The sequence below is a fragment of the Stigmatopora argus genome, chromosome 22 (assembly GCF_051989625.1).
Source record: "Stigmatopora argus isolate UIUO_Sarg chromosome 22, RoL_Sarg_1.0, whole genome shotgun sequence".
NCBI classification, from domain to species: domain Eukaryota; kingdom Metazoa; phylum Chordata; class Actinopteri; order Syngnathiformes; family Syngnathidae; genus Stigmatopora; species Stigmatopora argus.
This window is the reverse complement of record NC_135408.1, coordinates 6707150-6731525: the sequence shown is the minus strand read 5'-3', so window position 1 is coordinate 6731525 and position 24376 is coordinate 6707150. Positions and strand designations below refer to the sequence as shown.

At 41.2% G+C, this 24376-nt stretch overlaps 1 protein-coding gene across 9 annotated transcripts in view; it reads left to right on the top strand.

The window, feature by feature from the left end:
- dscama (Down syndrome cell adhesion molecule a) overlaps positions 1-24376 on the top strand; it is a 58172-nt gene that overhangs the window by 21841 nt on the left and 11955 nt on the right. For 8 of the 9 annotated variants that reach the window (XM_077592469.1, XM_077592468.1, XM_077592466.1 and 5 more), the window contains 12 exons: positions 12890-13036; positions 13280-13558; positions 13838-14113; positions 14346-14642; positions 15547-15822; positions 17179-17457; positions 17746-17865; positions 18624-18803; positions 22799-22995; positions 23220-23316; positions 23591-23719; positions 23882-24049. In XM_077592469.1, the coding sequence (XP_077448595.1) occupies positions 12890-13036; positions 13280-13558; positions 13838-14113; positions 14346-14642; positions 15547-15822; positions 17179-17457; positions 17746-17865; positions 18624-18803; positions 22799-22995; positions 23220-23316; positions 23591-23719; positions 23882-24049 (2445 nt within the window). Of the gene's footprint in view, positions 1-12889; positions 13037-13279; positions 13559-13837; positions 14114-14345; positions 14643-15546; positions 15823-17178; positions 17458-17745; positions 17866-18623; positions 18804-22798; positions 22996-23219; positions 23317-23590; positions 23720-23881; positions 24050-24376 lie in introns of those variants that run through there. The other variant, XM_077592472.1, reaches the window with a different exon arrangement.

The following is a 24376-nucleotide window of genomic DNA, read 5'->3' as shown; positions in this document are numbered from 1 at the left end:
TCGCGTGACCCCGCTGAAATGCCCTACCCTGCATTCAGCAGAGATCTTGTTAAATAGGATTACGCTGGCTACCTCCCATTCAGTGGCTTGGACAGGACCTCTTATCTCCTGTCTTCAGATGGCTGCCGACAAACAACATAATGCACGACCTACATTAACCAATGCCACATGCTGGTTTGTTGCAATCCAGTCATGTTTTCCCTTGAACTGATATTTACCTGGATAGGTCTTGGTTAATGGAACCCTTACACTTCATTGGGTGGCTACTTTCTATAAGAACCGCAAGCCTATTCAAATATTGCGGTGGCAGAAAAATGTGTACAATGTGTATTTGTTCTTCCATCAACCACTAGCGTTGAAATGCAACTTTTCTTCCAAGTACTTTGTTGTACGTGTCTTTTTAGCATGAGACTGCGACGCCTAAACGCAGTAGAGTTCACGTCCTCCAGAGCACATGTGACGTGTCTCGAGCTGCCTTCCATACTCTCCCTCGAAGCAGGGACACCAATTCTACGCCATAAGAAGCTTTGTGCCCTAATCCCTAGTTGATCTTCATAAAGTTTGTGTCTTACAATTAAGTGCAGATGGTTTGCAGCTGGTTGTAAGGCTAGTAAATAACTCGGGCCTCTATTTTCGCCCGGGATTTGGTGGGGTAATCCTTCTTTCTGACAGTTTACCAGATTCAAATCATTCTCGGCTTTGCGCGACGTCCTCTGCATCTTCCACTGTTTTATCTGCCCACCTTCTCCTCGAAGAGCTCTTTGACTTAAGTCAGATTTAAGATCATTTAGTGCAAGCAGGCACACACAAATGCAAATAGGGAAGTGTCTATGGAGAAGCAAGATCGTGGGCGGTGTAAGAGTCTCAGGCTTTTTCCCTTGAAACCTTGCTTTCGGGAAGGTATTAACTCGGGACGTCCCGAAGGAATATTTTTGCATGCGAGTCACCTGATTTTGTAGGATCTGCCCATACCGAGTCCCGATCAGATACCTCGGAGGAGGGAAAAATAGCAAGTCCAAATGTCCATTTTGAACAAAGCTATCCACTATTAAAGCCATAGAAGAGTGTTATGAGCAAAAGACACAGTTTGTTGTTGCAATTCAGTTGTGGAACGTATATTTAAAAAAATAGTCCAATGTGATAAGGCTCTTATGGTTGTGATTTTCTTGAATGTTTTTCAGTCTTTGAAGTCTTTGTCCAACTTTGCATTTAACTTGAAGCAATAGGCAATCACTTAAAAAGGTGATGCTGTTATGTAAGCAGTTCATTAACAAAGTGATGTATGATGCTACATTAACTTTTAGGGCTGTATGAATAAGAGACAGCAGAGATGGTGGTTTGAGATGCAATTATCACTTGTAGTAAATCTTACAGAAGAGTGATAAACTGAATGTAATGGTTTCAGTGGGTAAGCAGCATGCGCGTATAGTCACGGATGGAATCCTAACTAAAGTGTGCGAGCATCAAAGAAAATATGTAAATAATAGATGATTCTTTTTCTTTAAAACAAGATGCTAGTCAATATAATAGACCCATAATCCATATACTGTATTTTCCCATCACACTTTTTTCATAGTTATAAAATAATATTATAAATATGCCATATATATCTCTATATATATATTTTTTGTCTCCTTTTCATTGTATATTCTTTGTTTGGTACGACTTATACTCCGGTGCGACTTATAGTCCAAAATATACAGCAGTATAATATTTAAGGAGATTTGAATTTGCCTTGTTGTAAATTAAACATGCGCATTTATTGTCCAAAGCATCCCACATGACACTCTTGATATCAGTTTATAATGTCAGCATGCATAGGGACTCTACGTTTAGCAGATACCTCTCAAGGGACCGTTCAAAGAGCCAGGTGTAGGCAAACCGTAATGAGGGCGCCATTACGGGATGAGAGCCGTGATCACGGGCAGGTGAAGAGTAAATGATCCCTTGGAAACTGCTACTCCTCGTTTCCAGTGCTGTCATTCCATGATTTAAATTTATTTAAATTGTATTTATCTTGGAAGAAAGTAACACGGCGATAGCTCATCTGCATAAGACATGCATGAGCATCGCCTCAGGATGTGAACAGATGGGAGTGTTTAGCAACCTTACTCACCTACCCCTCCCACCCAAAACACACATCACGCTTAAGTTCTGGAAATCACTCACACACACACACACACACAACCTCTACTTTGTCCTCTTTATACCACTCCTGCACCCCTACCGCTCACAACCCCGTACCACATGTTCAGTTAACCTGTCAGGTCTCATCGCCCCAAATTCAAGACACCATATGCTGACTCCTCAGCCGCCTCGTCCCCCGCCCGCCGCCTTCACAGTGACATGAAAGTCCTCCTTGAAACATGAAAATGTGCTTTTGATTCCAAACGTCTGGCTGAGATCATAGGAAAGTGTGTCTTGTATAGTAAAGGAGTCATTTAGAATTGTGCGACACTGTGCTTGGGATTGCTCGGGGCCGACACCAATGAAATATATTCCAAATAAAACTGAAAATGAATGGAAGTGGACTAAATGGGACAGTTTGTTTTGACTTGGTGTACGGTTACATCATGGGAAATAGATTACTTTGCACATGGAGGTCATTTCCTCTAGAGTTTTATGCTTATTTCACACTGTAGTCCAAAAAAAAGTCTGATCCTCTGATAGGATGAACACAAAGTTTTGCAAATAGTGTGCACTCAATCTCAACAGACTAAGGCCAGCCAAACTCCGCCTCCAGCCTGTGCACATCATAACGGCCGAAGGCCATACGTGTTAAAACAGAGTTGGAAGCGGAGTTTGCCGTAAACGTTCAATTGATTCATATATAATCAATTCTCCACAGTCAATTACCAAAGTTAGTGAGCATTATCGGTTGAATGATGAAGCTCACCTGAGTAAAATCACACATATATATAAAGGGAAATTGACAAAAATGCAGGGTGTCGTGCCTAGATTTCTCCAACAAAAGACATTTTTGCATACCCACTCTCTCTTGTCCAGTAAGTTCCAAGCATTTGACCTTGCCCAGAGGTCATTTCCCAGTAGGCAGTGACAGTATGTTGTTGTTTATAAGGTCATCCCCACCATAGGGGGCAGCATAGTCATTACACAGACCCCATGGCTTTGTTTGTCTCTGGCAGTCTGTTTCTCTGTGAGCTCCTGTCATAAGGTCACAGGGCCCTTACTCTCCTCTTGTAGTTGTCACCAAAACAGGGCTCAAAAATCGGCAAAACGTCCAATTAAAACATGTCTGTGGTTCAGCAGTTGCAGGATTGAGCTGTAACAAATACAGAAAAGTGGAGATGTTGCTCTGCAGTTGACTAAAATCATCTTCTAAAAGCAGAGCATAGAAAGACGTAGAGTTGAGAGGTGTCTGCCATCTAAGTGAGGTTGCTACCGGCACAGCCACCATTCAGGAGACATAGTCTTTTGTTCTTCTACTACACAAAAAAAAAAGAAAAAAAGACGAGAGAGAAGAAGAAAGACAAACGAACAGGGAAAAAGAGGGTGCATCTCTGTGTGCACAGTAACCCACTGATACCTCCCTCTGATCTGCCTCCTCCAACCTCACCACCACCCCCAACCCTCCCTCTGCTACATCACCTCACCAGCACTCTCCTCTCTACTAAAACCACCCCACATCACCCCCCCTCCCTTATAAGCATAAGGCCAGGAGTCACTCTCCTAGTTGCCACAGTAACCAGCAGCTCACCTCTCTCTCGCTTTCCCACTCCTAAAGCACCCTAAACATCAGAGATATACGGAGATGAGCGTTATTTCTAAGAGGCTGTACGGAGGGGGTGTTTTAAAACGTATCTATATGTCACCTCACGTGCCAATGCGTATGGATGATGACAAAAAATAACTTAGTACTCCAGGTTCAAATTGAAGCCAATCAATGCGTGCAAATGATCCAGTAAAAGAGAGCAAGGGACCGGTTTCTCTTTTATGTTGACATTATATGTCAGACTATTCTCCACCTGCTCCCCATCCCCCACTTCTGCATCCCTCCCCCTGCATCCTCCCATCCCTCTGGCTTATTGTGGCAGTCAGGTGGTGTTGCTGTAGGAGGGAGGGCCTATTTGATACATTTGCAGCATCCCCCTCCCTAATGTCCAGCTATTCCGCACCTGAACGCTGCATGTCTGTTGTCATTGCTCTCTTTTCTGCGGATGTGCCCAATGCCCAATTATCTTCTCATTACCTTCTAATTACACCGGGCATTACAGCAACTGGTAGCTAAAACAGACAGACAAAATAAATCAATTACATCCATCTTGACGTTATTTGTAAAACTATTTTTTTCCATTCTGAGATGACGGCATGTTAAATGCTTCCCGTGGTCATTTAATAATCAGGGTGCTTTTGGCGATTTCTCCTCTCACCAGACAGTTTTTTTTCCCTCTCACGCTCTTGTCAGCTAAATTATTAATAAGGAATTTTAAGAATGAAATAGAATTTCAAATCAGCCAGATAAGTGGAATCCTTGTTAATTATCAAGCTATAACGGGACGAAACCCTTGCATCGGACCCCCTTGCATTGACCGTATACAATAGCAACATTTTTTTAAATGATCTTGACTCAGAATTCGCAGATCCTTAAAATAGGATGATTCAGGGTCTATTCTTTTTGTCTGTCTGTCAATTCATGCAACCTGGAATCGTGAGGCACGCACATCAGGTAGCAGCGCTATTTAACAAGAGCGGTGGGAGAGCGTAAGGCTAATTGCTGCATGTGATTTATATCAGACTGGGACCAGCCAGTAATACAAGCAGATGACAGTACTCTGCAGCAGCTGCTTCCCCCAATATTTACTTAACCCTCTGCTGCCTGCCATGGCACTAATTCCAATAACGATGAGTCACTAGGGACCCATCGCTCTGGCGAGCATCGTGTTTAGGAGAGCTGTAGAAGGGCTGGCTGTCGAAAGAGGGAATTTGAGCAAAGCAAAATGGGAGTCATTAGAAGTAGAAGAAAAAAAAAAAAGATTAATCTCTTGACAGTTTGTAATTGTGGCAAAGTGTTGGTTGGGCTTTTGAAAGAAAAATGATGATTTGAATAGGTTGGCAATATGTCCCGTTTTATGGAAGACAGACCTTCATTTAAATAGTCTTGCTGCAAAACCGATCAGGACACTTATTTGTCCTTCCTTTTGGAGTTGCACCTGAATGTAACACACCAAGTTTTTAATGAAAAGCAGCTGAAAGTAGACAGGCAGGAGATTGCCAATTTATTTCATTGAAAACGTTTTTAAAAAGCACAGCCTGGTGAATGTTCAAGTCAATAGTTGTTGTTTACATTAGCAAACTAGCCGTCAGAAGTTAATTAGGCAAACACTAGACTTGTTGTTGGACTCTTGTGAATTTCATTAAATAGAGTACAATTTTACTCCAGAATTATAAAAAAAAAAATTGAAGTCACGTCAGCGTCATTGTGTAGTTAAATTGTGATTATTTTTGCCACGGGCTTACGTAACTTAATTGCTGACTGACTGATTGATGCATTTCAAGTAAAGAATTAAATCGGGATTCATAAAATGTGTGATGGCGATACTATTCTTAGCTCCCCGAATTTTCTCCCCTGATGAGATGTTTTGGGGTATTCGTCTTCTAATAAATTTGTAACACCTCGCCATCAGTACTAATAGATTGATTCAAGGACCAATCACACCCGGTGTGATCTATTTGCATGTCCAAGTAAAATCAGGTTCTTTCAGCAAACAGCTGCATCCGAGATGTCGGCCAGGCACGGTACAAAATGAAAAGGGGAGCCTGATTCTGTCTCCGTAGCAACCTTGATTGATATTCGTCAGGTGGTGCAGCTGTCAAGCGGCTTGACCACTGCAAGCTAATGCTCTGCAGTCAGAGAGGGGGGATGGGGAGGAAGCTAGGAAAACACCGAGAAGAACACGAGCGATGGGGATTGGAGTGGCGACAAAAATAGAAAGATACAATATGAAAAGATTTGGAGTCATGGTAAGAAAAGATGGCAGCCGTTGTGATCAAATGATTACATGGCAGTCACGACTTGAGTCATACAAAAAACAAAAAAAAATGAGGGGTGTGTCTCCTCTCGATTCTCTGGAGGTGATAAGCAGTTGATACGAATTTCATTAGAAACGTGGTATTCTCCACGTGTCAACTTGTTTTAAGTTGATTTGATGTTATTATGTGGAATTAGGCACCCTGAAGCACTTGAGTCCATATTCAGTGGCGTGTGTAAACGCGTTCATTCTATAAAAAACACATTGGTGTTTGAAATTTAAAAAGCTAATATGGGCTAACGGTGCATCACACTCTATTAACGTCTATGTTCTTGCGCCTTAAATGCCGCATTTAAAAGAAAATTTACTCCATTGGGTCCTTCCACTTGTTTATTATCATTATCATCGTGACAAATAGTTTACAGTGAATATTTTAGATTTTTTTTGGGCTTTGGTTTGGACTCCAAAGTTCTCACGTCGTTTTAGACAATTAATGGTAAACTGTGTACTATTATTATTTGATACAATAATCCCAAATATAATTATATTCTACTTAATTTAGAATTAAATAGATCTACAGTATTTACTTTTGCACAATTTCAGTGTACATATTACATATTTTATTTTTTAAGAATCTTTTTCCCAGCTCAAATATTGAACAGTTTAACATGCTCTGGATTACTTTAAATTGTTACTTTCATAGTTATTATTATTGGTAGGAGGGGTATGGTTGGGTGATTTTAAAATCCACAATATTTTTTTTATTAATTACATACATCTCATTGATTATAATTTCATTTTGTGCACTTCCATTAGTTTAATGCTACACTATATTGGTACACCATTTGTATAAAAACTAGAATGTGGATTGGACAATATGAAAAATAGAAATCACAATCTTTTTAATTCTTTTTTTTAAATCGTAGATTCCCCAGCCCTAAGTAGTAGTATTCTACTTTCCTTCTCCCTTTTATTTATTTATTTATAATTTCACTGTATCACCCAGCGATACAAAATGGCAGTAAATTCAAAGCAATTTCATTGTGGGTCCTAATCAAAGTGTTATCCTCATCTGTTAACTGCCAGTGACAAGCAATGTCACATTTGCTTCCCACTCACTCATAATTTTTTTTCCCTTTACTTTCTCATAATGTCACCTCCCTCTCCGTCATCCTCCTCAGCGTGGCTCCTGAATATTTAATAAGGCTGAATTACTGAGGCCCTCAACTATAATGATGGGAAAATCAGACAATTAAAGCGGAAGGGCTCCAGCTTTAAGTCTCACCTTCCCCAGAGGATCCAGAGATTATTTAAAGTGGCGCACTGTTTGATTATCTAATCCTCTTTTTGCCCCCTCTGCTTTCCTCACAGAGCAGCACTGACTGCTCCACTTGCCACTACAAATTACCGTGAAACGCCAACGAGCTCGGTATCAAAGTTCGTTTTCCATAATCAGGAATGTGATGCTGGCGTTCTGAGCGACATCAACGCAGTGTGATACTGCCTTTAGTATTGCTGTGAGGGCAAAGCTCGTTTGCTAGTTAGACGAACGCAATGGGGCCTTGCATACATGATTTGGTCACAAACCATCACTTGGTCATTTTTTTGTTTGTTCCTTTGGTTTATGCTGCAAATGGAATTAGAAGTGATCTTGAAATAAACCGTCAATGTTTTATTTTATTTGAATTTGGTTGTCATTTTTATTTATTTCCTTTTATTTAAAATCTTTTAGATTTTTTTTGTTCCAATGGCAAAATACTATGTGGAAGCCACACTTTTTGTTTATTTTGAAACCCATGCTTAATAGAGACTTTTAGCTTAATTGCTGTTCATAAATAATAATTATCTACGTTATATTGTATTTCGAGCTAAAAGTAGAAGTCGCGGCCCCAACCAAACTGAAAAAAATGCAACTTATAGTCCGGAAAATACGGTAATAGAAAAATTTAAGTTTCAAGAGAATTTATAATACATACATGATCATGCTGTATCGTGTTATCGGTTTGTTGGCATCATTTCTTTTTCCACAGAAAAAGCCTGACCTTCTAGTGAAGTAGAGACCAATAGCTTCCTTAATGTCTACCGGTGTACCACACACACACACACCAGAGACACACACAAACATGCACACACAGAGGTTTCACACAGAGACACCGATGATGAATATTCATGATTAAACAGCTGAGGCTCAACACTGCTTCATTTATTGTTGGCCAAAGAGAGGCCAATGATAGCATTGTAAACACACAACCATTAGGGCTTTAATATCAGGATTCCCCTAATGGCTAATTCTATTGCCTACACAGCCTCGCTAACAGTGTAGACAAAGGCACGACTAAAGATTAAGAAGCTTGCATAAAAAGAAGTATGTGTTCCATTTTAAAAAAAATAGCTGACTAATGGTTACTAGGTGACTAATAATTTGAAGGAATTTTTTTAAAAAGGCTTGCGCAGCTGTTACATGACCATTTGTCAGTTATGCACGCACCATTGTGTGACAATGTTCACTAAAGACCCCCACAAATGAATTCTCCAACAGTGTTTGTTGTTAGATTTTGTTCATTAAGTTTTGTCAGCATTTGTGGTTTTTTTTTTCCCAATATAAGCAAATTTAAAATTGCTAAGTGCTCACCATTCACAACTGCAAAGTGAATATTGCCTGATGATTCTATTCTCATAATACTGTAAAAGTAACTGAAAAAAAAATGAAAAGTTCTATAAAAACATTGAAAGTGATCATCTTCGAATAGTATAACTAACCTGTATTAGCGCAATATCTGCGCTTTCGTCATCATACAATTTAGTTCGATCGCATTTGAAATCGTATTTAAAATCTGTATTCCATTTAAAAAGAATGTGGGCCAACGTTGAGGCCAATCGCTTCAGGCTTTGAGCTTCCCTTTTCTGTCTTTTAATTTGAGTATCATTGCGAGTCCATTTGCATCCAGTTCCAGTTTTAATAGTGGTTTATTCAGTCAAGCAGAAGATGACATCTTTATCTGCGGTTGACATATGAGGTAGTTACCCTCGGGCTAACGCGTGTCTTGTTAATGAGCAGAGGGATGCTGTTGCTGATTAGGAACGGCAATAAAAAAAGAACTGCCTTCCAGTCTGACTCTATTCTGCGGGCAGCCGATAGGATGTTGGCTCAAATGGGCCACTTCCAGTCCAGAGTCCAGGTGTGGTCAGAAATCAAGGCATGTTTGTCACTTTGCCTATTAGTGAGGAAGTAACCTCGGCCCACTGCCCAGCTTGGATTGGCCCACAGCAAATGATGACAATGTCATTGAGTATGGCCCACACAAGAAGCTTAAATGTTGTCTACATTCTGCCGCACTTCTCTGCTTTAACACTGGATGGGGCTAGTCATATAAACAGTGTCTCTCCAGGACCTGAAGGGGCCAAATATGTTGAAACATGGAGAAAGTTTTAAATTGTGTAAATATAAGGATATATATTTTGGAATATCCTTGAACTTTTGGATTTTTTTTGTTTTTTATAGCCATTATCTCATTCACTTCTATTTACAGTTATAGACGTCAAATCCATTTCAAATTGGAAAGCTGGTTTTGACTGTCATTTTATTTTGAAAAATGACAGCTTTATATCCGACCAAACATATGAAGGATACACTAATAAATGACACTATAAATTTGAATGTAAAAGGAATGTAATCTTAATAATAATATTTTCTTTACAGCGAGATTAAGAACTATGTTAGCTTCACACTTAAAGACCATTCATTGAAAGATGAGCTTTTACAGTCAATCCTCACAGTTTAAATGAATTAGATGCCTATTGTCGTCCATGGCAGGCAATACATTTTTTGGTAACAAGGAAAATGGCTAATGAAAATTCTGAGCAATATAATAATGGAAATATTGATAATAGGTATTGTAAAAATGATCATAACAAGCAAGAATCAGGAAAAATGGTTTAAAAGATGAAAAGAATGAAGGAAGCATGCTACCTCAACCTGAACTCTCCCACTAAACAGTGGTGGTCAATGTGTTGCTATGGTAACCCCAGTAGCTGGGAATTGGCCTCCCAGAGGATGAATGACAGGTGATTTTTTTATTGGGGAGGGGGGTCTAAATGGCTGGGTTCCCCTCTCTAAAGATGTGCTCATCCCAGGCTGTTCAAAGTGGTGTCCCTGCCAATAAAGTCTAATCGAGACTAATTACGGCACAGGCCCTCTTGGACTCATCAGAATCTTATTGCTCACTTAAGCCATGTACAAATTTCAAGCTAGTCATTTCTTCATATTTCTGGAGTGGTTAGCACGTGTGCCTGGGTTAGAATCCAGGCCAGTAACGAATTCTTTTCATACATAATTTGTATTATCTTATTATAATACTTCTGAAAGTGCCAATATGTCCATTGGGTCTGCTTACTTGCTCATATCCAACGCGAGTCAATCTTCCACTGAGCAAATTTTTCTATCAGGTTGAGGACAAGCTGCGCCAACGAGCACACCACCGACTGGTCCAGATTTGGAAGCAGTACAAAAATAGTCCCCTGTGTGTTTTTTTTTGTATTCAAGCATGTGTGATTTAATTGAGACTGACACACGAATGCTGGAAGAAACAAAGAGAGCTTGCCTGTTGAGATCAGTCCAAAAGACAAGACGTACTTTTAAGGGGGGGAGATAATTGCTCGGCCTCGCCATTGAATGATGTTGAATTTGCATATGAAAGTCACACATGCCGTACCTCCTCCACCCCCTGCTTTCCTGGGAGCATGTTAGCTAATTTGTAAGTCATTTTCAGACGGCAGAGTAGTGGAATCCAGGTTGTGCTTGTTCTTTTCTTGATCTTTTATTTCCTCTTTAGTCTCTCCATCTCATCGCCCCTTCGCTCATGTCTCAATTATCGAATATTGAAGTGACACAGAGAGCCAAAGTAGCACTCTTAGATGAAGTGCATGTTTTGGACGGACACAGACATCCTAGTAAGCATAAAAAATATTGCTTAGCCTTCAATTCACCAACGTTAACTGGCACCCAATAGAGCGACGCCAGCGGCAAATCTAACAGTAGTAATTCACTTTTTTTTTGTATCTTTTCCCATTGTCTCGCCAGCAACTTTGCCTTTGGACAAAAACCACGAGGCTTCCATTTTGTGAGAACAAAGGCTGCACTTGTGGGTTCATTGTGTCTTATATGGGGATTCATTGAAGCTATTGACTGTGAATCCACAAATGGGACAGCACAAAGAAGAGAATGGAACGGATTGCCTGCCAAATGTGAAGCCATAATGTCAGAAAAATTCGCTGTCAGACAGCCAGTTGGGGACATGAACACAGATATACTTTATACTACTATACGATACACTACAGTGAGTGTTAGTATGCAGCAGGTAGAGCAGGGGGAAGCGTAGTGAAGCACCCTCACACGCTATTATTGACCATTCCTGCATGCAGTTCTGTGCTGCATAAATGCATTTACACTCTCTTGCTTGCACAAAATATACGGGAAAAAAGGTAGATATGCAAGTCTGTTATTGAAGAGAACTGCAGCACTATTCACTGAACATAAAGAGAAATGCCCTTAGCTCACAAGGACACATACTGCAGCAAAGGTTCATCAAATCATGTTTGCAAGCATATATATTTTGCATTTATTGAAAGATGCTTTTCTACCAAGAATAGACTTCTAATTTTGTCATTTTTCCCACCTTACAGTATATGTGGCTTGTCACACATTAAATCATGTCAACGGCAATCTGTGGGGGAAAAAATCCCTTTAGGATATCACAACTGTGATTTTGCGGCTTTTCTAATTAGGTCAACGCGTGTTGACAGTGGTGTCCCTGCAGCTTATTTAATACTCAATTACCTTCATTGGTTGCCCTTTAGAAAAGTAACATAACATGCATCAACTGGCATACATTTGAAATGTATCTGAGAAATGTGTCCATTCATTTAAGGTGAAGCATGATTTATTCTCCAGCCAGATTTTTTTGTTGTTTTTTGGTTTCAAAACTTAGCAACGTATGGGAAATCACAGAAAAAACAATAAGAACATTCATTCACGGTAAATGCAGCAACCTCCGGAAACACCACTATTAAAAATACTGTAGTATTTTTGAAAAAATAAAATTTGCTGAGCAGATAAATACTACATTTTTCAGGCGACATAAGTATTGTCACATTACCCTGAAGTATAATGACCCCAATTGAACTCGGTCTCGATAGAAAGTCCCAGGATAAAATACACTAGCAGCCCTCAGCGACTTCTTACTTGTCATAATCACGTGCTCGTGTAAATTACCATAGCATCAGCATGCTATTAACATGGCCACGGCCTCGCCTTATCAAAGCGCTGCGTGATCTCGGGGTCGCCGTTCTTCAGTCAGAAGTGGAGAACGTGAGAACTAAGCGTTTCCCTCGAGAGAGAACCAGAGTGATGAGCTACATGATAACGAGCAGTGTTACGCCGCCTCGTCACAGCGCCTCAGAGCCACGCTGTTCTAAATGGGCGACACCAGATGTTTGGTAACTGCAATCACAAAGGGCCGCGTCCCACGCTTGGCTTGCAAATATTTACTAAGAGTTTGATATTGGATTTTCTACTGTTTTCCTTTTCCCCCCTAATATGTAAAGGAAGAAATTCTGCTGCATAACAATGATTGCAGTCTGTATTATTTGCTGTATTTCCAATGAAAAAAAAGTACACTGTCAGGACTCTAGCTACATATCTCATCAGGATTTGTTAAAAATACACTTCTTCCATTTGTATTTTTTTGTAACTGTGTAAGTCTCTGGGGTTCATTTATATTTTATAATGATTTTCCATGCTGTCGTAGTTTCACTTAGAACAGTGCCTATGCAAACTTTGACTTTATGTTTCCAAATTGTGGAGGGTGGTTCATTAATATATTATCTTTGCTTCTCTACAGTGTCACGGTTTCTCATCACATCAACGGGTGCCCTTTATATCCTGGATGTCCAAATGGAAGATGGGCTTTACAACTACAGGTGTATGACACGCCATCGATACACAGGAGAAACCCGACAGAGCAATAGTGCCCGACTTATTGTCTCAGGTAATTCATTTTTAAAGAAAAATGGTCCATACCATTTTAATTGCAATCTGGTATTTTGCTGACATAAACAAAAGTAACGTATCAATAAGATTAGACATCTTAGAATGTGTATTTTAGAAACTAAAAGAACACTTTGAGAGAGTAAAATTCTGCCTAAGCAGTCAAATTCAAAACATTGCTATCTTTTCTTTACGTTTAAGTTTGACCGTAACAAATGAATGTGATGTTGCAACTCCCACGCAGATCCGACCAATTCAGCACCACATATCCTGGACAGCTTTGAACAGCGTGAGGTGATGGCTTCTCATCGAGTGGACTTGCCGTGCAAGGCCTCGGGTCACCCAGCACCCAAGTACCGCTGGTTGAAGGACAACCGCCCCCTAGAGCCCGACACACGATACCGGCAAAGTGTGACGGGGATGCTCATAGAGAGAGCCCAAGCCAGCGACACAGGAACATACGTCTGTGAAGTGTGGAACGGTTATGGCAGTGCTGAAGTAGTTGGGAGGCTTCTGGTGAAAGGTCAGTGATCAGCAATAGATCCTATTAACGCTTGGTTGCGATTTGGTCGATGCAGATCATCAAAAATGTTTTTTTTTTTAAATTGAACATAGCCAAAGCGTACCCTGAGGCTAAAACTCTTTTATTTAGTTTTCGTAAAACCCTCTTAGTACAGTTTGCTTGATCGTATTCAATCAAGCAAAGTCCTTGATTCAAATCATGGAAGACTTTGTTGTTATGTACGTACGTATCATCATGAAATTGAATATTGACACACCTAATATTTTCTTTCCCATACAGAGACCCTGAAAGTTATGGTAAGCCCACGCAAAGTGAAGGGCAGCGTCGGCAGCCAGGTTTCACTCGCCTGCGGGGTCACCGGCTCTGACGAATACCGGTTGTCTTGGTATCGCAATGGCGAACTCATCTACCCAAGTAACAGCGTCCGAATGACTGGGCAAAACCGAGAAAACTTAGTCATGGGTGGCATGGCCAAAAGTGATGGAGGTGCCTACCAGTGCTTTGCCAGACATGGCAAAATGTCTGCCCAGGATTTCGTCCAGGTTATATTGGAAGGTCAGAATGACTAAAATTGCTACTTTTTTTGTTATTTCTGAGCGCAGAGCAGAATGAAATTTGGTAGCTATATTCTAGGGATCTACATTTATCCAGAAATGACCCGTGTTAGTCTTTTGTATGTGGATTCTTCAATGTAAAATGTCCTGAAATTCATACTTTTGTACGAAAACACAAATACGATGTGGATTTTGAAAGAAAATACAGCCGTTCTCTCTGCTTTGTCACGCAGATGGTACACCAAAGATTCTGGCTTCATTTAGTGAGAAGGTCTACAACATCAACGAGTTTGTCTCGCTATCTTGCACGGTCAAGGGCACACCCGAGCCCAGGGTGACTTGGACGCTAGATGACGAGCCTGTCATACGAAACAGCCGCCACCGCATCTCCTACTACAGCAACGCTGACGGCCACGTGGTCAGCCACCTGAACATAAGCCAGACCCAGGTCCCAGATGGAGGGGTGTACCGCTGCATCTGCAACAACTCTGCGGGGGCTGTTTCTTACCAGGCGCGAATAAACGTAAGAGGTGCTTGTCAGATCAACTCTTCCAACCCACCATCACATATACACATCAACGTGTCTTGATTTCTTCTGCAGAAATGAAGTTTTTAGTTGGCCGGTTAGCGAATTCGATTTAGGGGGCGTCTCATTTTTTTCCATCAGAGTAGAATAATCACAGCTTGGAGTGGTCGTAGCTTCTATCATCAGTCAAAACTGACAGTATTATCTTTTTTGAATGCCCTGCACCCTCGCCAGCTCCTGCTGATAGGTTTATATCGGGACACCGTTAGAGTGATTTACTTTACGCTAGTGCATGACGGTAAAGCTATCTGTTCTCTGCAGGTACACGCTTGGCCGGATTGCCGTAGTCATGTAGCAGTAATATTAGCACATTGGAGCTCCCTGCGCTTGACGCGTGGCCATTAGTGATTCTCTATTGCAGAAGGTGGCTGTCTCGACAAGCATTGCTGATTTCTGTTCAGTGATGCATGATTTAGGGCTAAATTGGGCAATCTTGAAGTGACGTAAAATGGATGGCAAATTCAGTCAAGCAGTGGAGATTTTTTTTTCTTCCAAAGGTGCCATTGCTTAGAAAGTGTCTGTTTTTTTTCACATCGTTACCTCCTTAATCGTGCTAAAGAGAGTCCCGGGGTGTGCCGAGCTCCGAACACGCTACCGGTTTATTTAAAGGGTTTGCAAACAAGTGATTGTGAAAGCTCGCCAAACGTTAATGGTAAATTCTATTCTGCGCAGATTCAAACTAAATGATCTCAAGGGAAACAATCCTATCTGCTGTAATACATGTGTTATTGTCGCCGCAGTCAGAATGAATCAAGACATGTCATAGTTGTGTTGCATAAAAACACATACAGCTCCCCCTTGCCTCAAAATCCTTTTAAGAGGGTTGTCTCTCCAATGTGTCCTTCAAGGGCCTGCCAGCATCAGACCAATGAAAAACCTCACTGCCATCGCTGGGCGGGACATGTACATTCACTGCCGTGTCATCGGCTACCCTTACTACTCCATCAAATGGTACAAGGACTCCAATTTGCTGCCGTACAACCACCGGCAGCGAGCCTTCGAGAACAACGGCACCTTGAAGCTGTTTGATGTGCAGAAGGATGTGGACGAAGGCGAATACACGTGCAATGTGCTGGTGCAGCCTCAGCTTTCCACACACCAGAGTGTCTATGTGACCGTAAAAGGTAAAGATTCCACTTGTAAACTAGGGGTTTGCGCAAATAACGTTTAGTGAATCACTTGAGTTTAAATTTCTAACAAAAGAAATACAGATATCCGATGTTGTTCCAATACAATTTTTTGGCCCCCGATACCCATAAACAGCTGTGCAGCATCTTTGCCAATGCGTTTGGAATAAATCCCCCTTTTTTTTTCTTTTTGCCTTAACTTACTGAACCATATTATCACTCCTAATAACCAAAGTGCTGATTATGTTTCTCAACTTGATCTTTTTCTCCCTCATATCAGAACATCTGGCACTGATACAGGCAAGGCATCAAAATGTTTGTTTTTATTTCTCTCGAAAAAAGTACCCAGTCAGCACTGCATTTTTGGACCAATTATATCAATCTGATGTTTTGTTGAATAGAAATTTACATACCTATCAACCTCGGCCAATTGCCCCCCGTATTACTGATTGCAATTCCCCTTATTAAGCGATTAAAAAAAACGTACAAATGCAACATGGCACATATTTAATCACAGGCTCCAGCACCCTCAAAAGATGAATGAATGAATACTCTGCCCTACTGGCAAATAATTTCACTTTGTTTTTCTTTGTGGCAATAATGCTAAATTCCTCCGTCCTGATCATTTCCCATCTGATATCTCCCAACATTGCATACATTTGGTCTTCTGCACATTATCAGTCCGTGTGCAGATACCGCAGTCTTGTGCTCTCCATTCTATGTGACAGTGAGATACGTTTTTATGTAGGTAGAAACACACAGATAAGTAGGAGGATGCTCACGTCTGACAACGTGTAAAAAGTCCCTTCAGCGATAGCAAGGGAGTGTATCCATCATCCCAGCCACTTTATCAAGGCTCATCTGAATATTCAGTGATGCTGCGAAAAGCCAGCTGATGATAACCTCACACGGCCTCCTTTCGACGATGACATTGCATCATTTGAAATAGCGGATCGGCGAAACACCCCCCCTACCCCCCGCCACCCCTTTTCCCTCTGTGGCGCTCTCACGCAGGTCTTGATGTGCTAACGAGCTCGCGAGAGCGGAATCCCACGGCAAAGACGGCGCTACGCCGCCATTCCCGCAGCTAATTTGCATCGAGGCGGCTGCTTAGCATTCCGCCGCTACGGAGAGGGAATCCCCAGGAGTCCATTATGCCCATTTTGTTGCGAATTAAATAAGACTTTAAGTGCCGTTTATGCAATGTTATTTGAAATCATTAATTTTCATCTGCTTCTCATGATGCCTACAGTGTGCTCAGGGAGATAAAGAGAGTGGGAAAAAGTATTAGGGCAGAAAAAAGGGAGGAATAAACGCCATTGAATGTGTGTTTTGACTCTTATCTTTGCACAGTGCCACCCACCATCCACCCATTCGAGTTCCCTCGCTTTTCTATCGGTCAACGAGTCTTCATCCCCTGCGTGGTCATGTCTGGCGACCAACCCGTTTTCATCACCTGGCAGAAGGACGGGCGGCCCATCCCGGCCAGCCTGGGCGTAACTATTGACAACATCGATTTCACCAGCTCCCTTCGCGTCTCCAATCTCACTCTGATGCACAATGGCAACTATACATGCATCGCACGCAACCAGGCTGCCGCCGTGGAGCATCAGAGTCAGCTTATCGTCCGAGGTGAGCGCTTCAAAATATTTGCTTGAAAGCCAAATCTTAACCTCATATTTACTCTCGGGCGAGCTAATATTTGTTCCGGAATATGGCATTATTTTTTGCATTGGGAAAACAACGCAACCCAGAAATGTGCGCAATATTTCGGGCAATATTCTGCACGTTCACGCTCTATATATTATGTCACTGTAATGACTGTTATTTAAGATCGGTAGTACATTGGCAACCTCACACAGGCAAAAGGAGTGAATGCACTGATAATCAGAACAATAACTTGAATATCTTGATTTGCAGTTCCTCCTAAATTTGTGGTTCAACCAAAAGACCAGGATGGCATTTACGGTAAAGCCGTGATTCTCAACTGCTCAGCGGAAGGTTATCCTGTTCCCACCATCCAGTGGGAGTACTCTAAAGGTAAAAAGGCATCAATGTTCTGCATCTACACTGTAAAAATGAAAAGTTTGTAGTATTTATAATCAGGTATTGGATGCTTGGTTGACAGATTGTTGTTGCTAGAATAAAAGGAAAACTGTCCAGGACATGTAAAACGGTATAGTGTCTGTATATAGTATCATTTTATTTTTAAACTGAAAATCATAACAAAACTCATTAAAAAATGTAATTTTAAAGTGATTCATTAGTAATTGTGCCTCATACACTCAGTTATAATTCCATTCATAGCTATTTGAACAACAGTGGAAAGGTCGTTTTCTGTTTAATTGTAAGGATTTTAGGGGTTTCCCATTTGTCTTTTGTTTTGTTGTATTTTTTTTTCAACAGTACATTTGTGGAAACCAGAGCTGCCAATATATTACCATGAATTTTGTGGTTTTGGTATGTCAATATTTTGTCTTTGGGCAAGATTATTCTCATGGAGTACAATAATTACAAGCATAAGAGACAAGCTTTAACACCATCCACCCACTCGAGTCTAAATAAGGGATGAGAGAAACATGCCTTTTGAATTTCTAATGGAAGGAGGATCACAGGGCTTGACTTGTAATTAGAGCAAACACAGGCCATTTGAAAATATGTAGGATTTTGTATGGTGACAAAATCTATTTTTATCTACCCGTGAAGGGCTTTCATGTCGTCATTGAGGTTTACAGGGTCGGTTTAACATTTCTGTCTGTTTCAATATCAAATGAGCAAATATATTTGAAATCTTCCAGGTGCCGGAGTTCCTCAGTTCAAACCCATCGCTCTCAACTCTGGTTTCCGCATCGAAGTGCTGGTCAACGGTTCGTTGCTCATCAAACATGTGCTGGAAGAAGACAGTGGATTTTACCTTTGTCGGGTCAGCAATGACGTCGGGGCTGACGTCAGCAAATCCATGTATCTCAATGTCAAAAGTAAGTCTTTTCAATTAACCCCGCTTTAGTCTCTTTTACTGGACACACCTGCCTTAAAAAGGCTGGTCCATAAAAATATCGTCACACAATAAATCAGTCCCTTGCGCAAAAAAAACAACAATGCTGCCAAACATTGCTTTAAAGTCATCTTTGTTACTTAATTGAGACTTTGTTCAGCTAGTGTGCCTCTCTGTGTGTTGCCATTACAGTCTGCAATATTGGCGCCGTTATAGCCTGCACATGCTGTTTTTACGTTGTTTATCCAGGACAGCCGACACCATTTGAGCAGCTACTTAAGAGGCTTAGGAGGCCAATTAGGGAGGCACACAAGCTGACGCATGCTAAAGTCCTCACGCGACGGATAGTATGATCTTCGCTTTGTATTATTGGCTATCCAAGTCTGGCTTTTGTCTTCGGAAAACCAACAGTGAAGATCGTATATTTTAATTTGGCGAAGGTCGCGAAACGCAGGTGAGCAGACAGGCACTGCTTGCATTTTTTTTGCTCAAGAGGCTATAAACATGAATTTAGAAAGTCTACTTTTCGCTATTGGAACATCCTGGCTTGGCACTTTGATTGTTATGAGTGCTTGTTCTTAGTTGGCTAATGTCTCTTCATAATACGTCATTCTGCTCGGACACTGGAACATACCTGTCAACCTCTGCCGATAACTGCCCTTATAAATGATTATGATTCCCCTTACAAACCCCCCAAAAACCTTACAAACACCGTACGAGTCGTACGGTGTTTGTAAGGTTTTTGGGGGGTTTGTAAGGGGAATCATAATCATTTATAAGGGCAGTTATCGGCAGAGGTTGACAGGTATGCTGGAAGAAGCTGTTTATTTTTCTCTTCCACGAATCAGACGGCTTCTCGTGTAACTAAATAATCCAGTACTAGATGCAGGTGGAAGCGAAGGATTTTGATGCGCTTCCCCGTCAAGCATCCTTAACTCCCAAACAGATGCAATTCAGTCAATTCATTACCAATCCACAGCGGATGCTATCTGAGTCAGTCAACAGCCACTCAGTGTTTATCATTGCCAATTAAGAGCAATCAAGCCAATTAGGCATCATAATGTCACGAGCCACCGCCACGAGAGGAGAGAACATAATGAGGTGTGTACGAGAAGTGCTAAATGGCCTTTTGGTCACTGAACGGCTGCCTTCAAACAAACACGAGGGAGTCTCCATCCTCTCTCTCCCTCTTTCCCATCCGTATCGCTTTCATCTCCTTTACTCATCTGCATCCAGCACGAGCGATGCCCCCCTTCGCTGCGGCACACTGAGCAGAGGCGGGCACATATTTGATCTTGTGCTTCACGTCCAAGCCAATCGAGCAGCTAAGGGAATTATTTCACTACATTGAAGGCAGGCGCCCAGTCAACTAGTCATCTCTGTGCCATTGCCACTCCTTTTCCCCTAAAATCCAAGCACCCCCGCCTCCCACCCCATCTTGGCCGTCTCATCCCCAGTACCCACTTACCCAGTGGCTGCAGGGCACAAAGCCGTAGCACTCGTCATCTCTCGCCTGCCTCTCTGTTGAGCCACGATGCCCCGTGGCCAACATTGGCCTGCTAGGCAGCCACTAACACGCTCCTCCACAGTTCCGACACTAATGAAGACAATGTTAGTTACCCGAGTATCTTTAAAGCTATGATTTTCCTTGGCTAATATTATCTCAAATACAAATGAGAATCTCATCCTAATATCCTTTACATGGATGGATAAAGTCAAACATCCTATTAGTTAAAATATATACTTGTATACACACATGCTGGGTATACTATAAGGGTATACTAAGACCAAAGTGGAGGCCCGGGGGCCAAATCTGGCCCGCCGCATCATTTTGTGCGGCCCGGGAAAGTAAATGATGAGTGCCGACTTTCTGTTTTAGGATCAAATTAAAATGAAGAGTATAGATGTATATTAAATTTCCTGATTTTCCCCCTTTTAAATCAATAATTGTAATTTTTTGATCATTTTTTTCTGTGTTTTTAGTTCAAAAATCATTTTGTAAAATCTAAAAATATATTTAAAAAAAGCTAAAATAAATATTGTTTTAGATCTATAAAAAACTGAATATTCTGGGATTTTAATCCAGTTCTTTTAATCCATTTATTAAAAAAATATATATAAATATTATATCTAAAATGGCCATGTCCACGTAAAATCAAGTTGACGTTAAAGCGGCCCGTGAACCAACCCGAGTCTGACACCCCTGCTATAATCTGTCAAATGTTTTTCTAAACAACAACTAGGAATATCCAGTCAGGTCCATGTACACATTTTTGGCCACTGAATCCCTATTGACACACATTTTGTATTAGTCCTGCATTGCACCATTCAGGCCATGACTGTGTAATCATCATTATGCTGGGAAAATCAATACCGGGTCCATGTTTTATTGGCTATTCAAAAAAAAAAAAGCCAGAAAGAGAGAGAGAGAGAGAAGGAGAGAGACTGCCCTATGCTGGTTGGCATGGTAACCCGGCCAGGTGAAAGGAATCCTGTGAAGAGAAGAAGGCGAGTGAAGGTGTTTTTTTTTCTTATGGGACTAGCCTATGAGCAAAGATTCCCTCCAGGTTTACCGTATCATCGCCGTTCTCTGAATAAACAGGGGGCTTGTCATCAAAATATTATGCAGGTGCAGCCTTTTTTTTATTTACTACAAAGAGCTGAAAATGACCCATCAAGAAGGTGATTGTCGTCACAAAAGCACACCCGGATTGACAAGGGAAATCTGTAATATGATCAATTTTTTTGCGTAGTTTAATATCATGAATAAGAACATAATTAAAGGTCGTACTGAGTGAGTAGCGCTTCTCATCTCAGTTTCAAACAGCTTGCTGACCCCGAGTGTACTATGCTCTCTCTGTAGTAGTACTATTTAAAGAGAATTGAAGATGTCGTGAAAATTTAATGGATTTTTCCACAACATCCTGAAATTCATTTGATATTTACAGTTCTGGTATCTTATTTCCACGACGGATCTCGGCTATTTCCATCGTTGCTGTTTTTCACCTCGTGCCGTGTACCAGACTGCCGGGGGTGCCGACAACACGGCTCGGCCACTTAGGCGGCAAAATGAGAGTACTAGCCGTGCTCAAAATGATAACGTTTACATCGCACCTTGGCTGTTATAGTTTTCCCTTTTTTTCCGGAATGTGCCTCACGAAAAATTTATACTTGTCATGCAAAATAAATCAGCGTTCTTTTCTGTAGACGAGCCCCAAATGGCTGCGGAGTAAATAAGAGATGAGGCTTAAATGTTTGCAACTTCTTGCCTGACACTCCTCATCACGTCACTGGAATGGCGCTTTACGTGAGGCTGTTTGTGCGAGTGTGCGCGTGTCGCGTGAGGTTTTGTGCGTGCACGCGTGCAGTTGGTGTCTAGGGGCCCAGAGCGGCTATGTTTTGTGCAAGATATCACCAGCATGTATTTGGTGTGATGTCTTCAGAGCTTTGGTACGTTTTGGGCATCACACATACAAGATAAATGCCAACACTTCTTGTAACGTTCAATTTTTTTTAAATATGAAAGAGACAAATCTAGCGAAATTACATTTAAAATTCTTAACAATGTAACACAATGAGTCCACATGTTTCTATTTTCTACTATCTACTGACACAGCAACTTTAGGATATTTTAAATTGATTTTAAAAAATCAAAAATTTGAAAAAAAATGAATTTATTTTAAAAATATAATTAACTAGACGATGCAATTTCTGGACAAACTGTGCAGGCTTCAATTCTTTTTTCTATTTATATTTATATTTTTATCCATTTCAATGTAATAAATTGAGCTACTTTTACGTTTTTTTTAGTCACAGGACATTTTGTCTTGGAAAGTTTGTTAGAGTAGTTTAAATATTTATACATATGGCTGTCAAGCAGTTTTCTATCTCAACTGGTCTGATCAGCATTACAATGTAGCTGCTTGTAATTGTTTCTTTTTGTGTGTGTTTTTTTTCTCCTCTCTTTTTATGAACTAGTTCCTGCAATGATCACTTCATACCCCAACACTACACTGGCCACACAAGGTGAAGAGAAGAAAATGAGCTGCACTGCTCATGGCGAGAGGCCCATCATGGTACGCTGGGACAAAGAGGAACGTATCATCAACCCCGAGACCAGTCGCTATGTGGTTACCGTCAAGGAAATCGGAGATGAAGTCATCTCGACGTTGCAGGTATGAATCCCCTTTTCAACTTTGATCCTAATTTGAGTCAAGGCCCTATTTGTCGATGGACAATTGATGACAAATGTAGTTAATTCCTCATCATCATTGGTTTTGTATTGATCACTGTGCTAATTTGCCATAAAACTGTGAATGTGGATCCTTTTACCAAAGTGACAATATTTAAAATGTCTATTAGAACATATTTGACTAAAGTATTGTCATGCATTTATCAGATCATGCCAACAGTGAGGGAAGACTCGGGCTTTTTCTCTTGCCACGCCATCAACTCCTTTGGTGAAGACCGAGGCATCATACAGCTCACAGTTCAAGGTAGAAAAACTTTGCTTTACGCTATGGGAAATAGGTAATCAATATTTCCTTTGCCAGAGTTAATATTCTTTATCTTTCATTGATATTCATTTGAGTTTGAGCATAAAAGACAAAGTCAACAAGCATGTGTTCCCCTCGCACGCTGCACAAAGTGTGCCGGATCTGGCCACGCCCCGCCACTTTGACACCAGTGCTTTGTTTAATGTTGAGATCAATCCTATGACTCTTCATCATTTTCTGTAATGCAATAATGACCAGGTTTTTGAATTTGCAGAGCCTCCCGATCCCCCAGAGGTTGAGATCAGAGAAGTGAAGGATCGAACTATCGCCCTACGTTGGACTATGGGTTTCGACGGCAACAGCCCAATCACAGGCTTTGATATTGAGAGCAAGAACAAATCAGGTAGAGGAAACTGTCAAAAGCTCATATTGCACCATTGTGCGCTGGTAACAAATTATACTTCTACTCTCACACAAATAAAAGCTATCCTGATTGGCTCATTTCACTTAACCCCTGGCTCGGCTTGAGCGACCCCCATAAACTGAAGCCCGTCCCCTTTTGCAGCCTCCTGGGACACCGCTCAGAAGACCAAAGATGTCTCGCCTCAGCTCAACCAGGCCACAATCATCGACCTGCACCCTTCCTCCACCTACAATATCCGCATGTTTGCCAAAAACCTCATCGGAAAGAGCGAAGCCAGTAACGAGCTCACCATTACCACCGATGAAGCAGGTAAAAACATACTTGGGTTTTCTTACATTATTAAAAGGTGGGGGGACGACAACAGTCTCAGTCTCTGTCCAATTGGCTATGTTGCATTATTGAACACACACTGACCTGGCACTAAAAGCCCAACTTTTCAATTAGTGTCCTCAGTAGTAAATGTGCCACAATGGTCAATAGAATCAGGTTGAACCCCTTTCTGCAAATTAGCCCCCTATCTATTCATCTTCCCTGCAGAGCACTTCTACTCAGAACGAAAGCAATTCCTTTTAAAAATATACGCACACACTTGGACGTCATCTCTGCAGATGAAATCAAAGTGTTGTCAATCTGTTT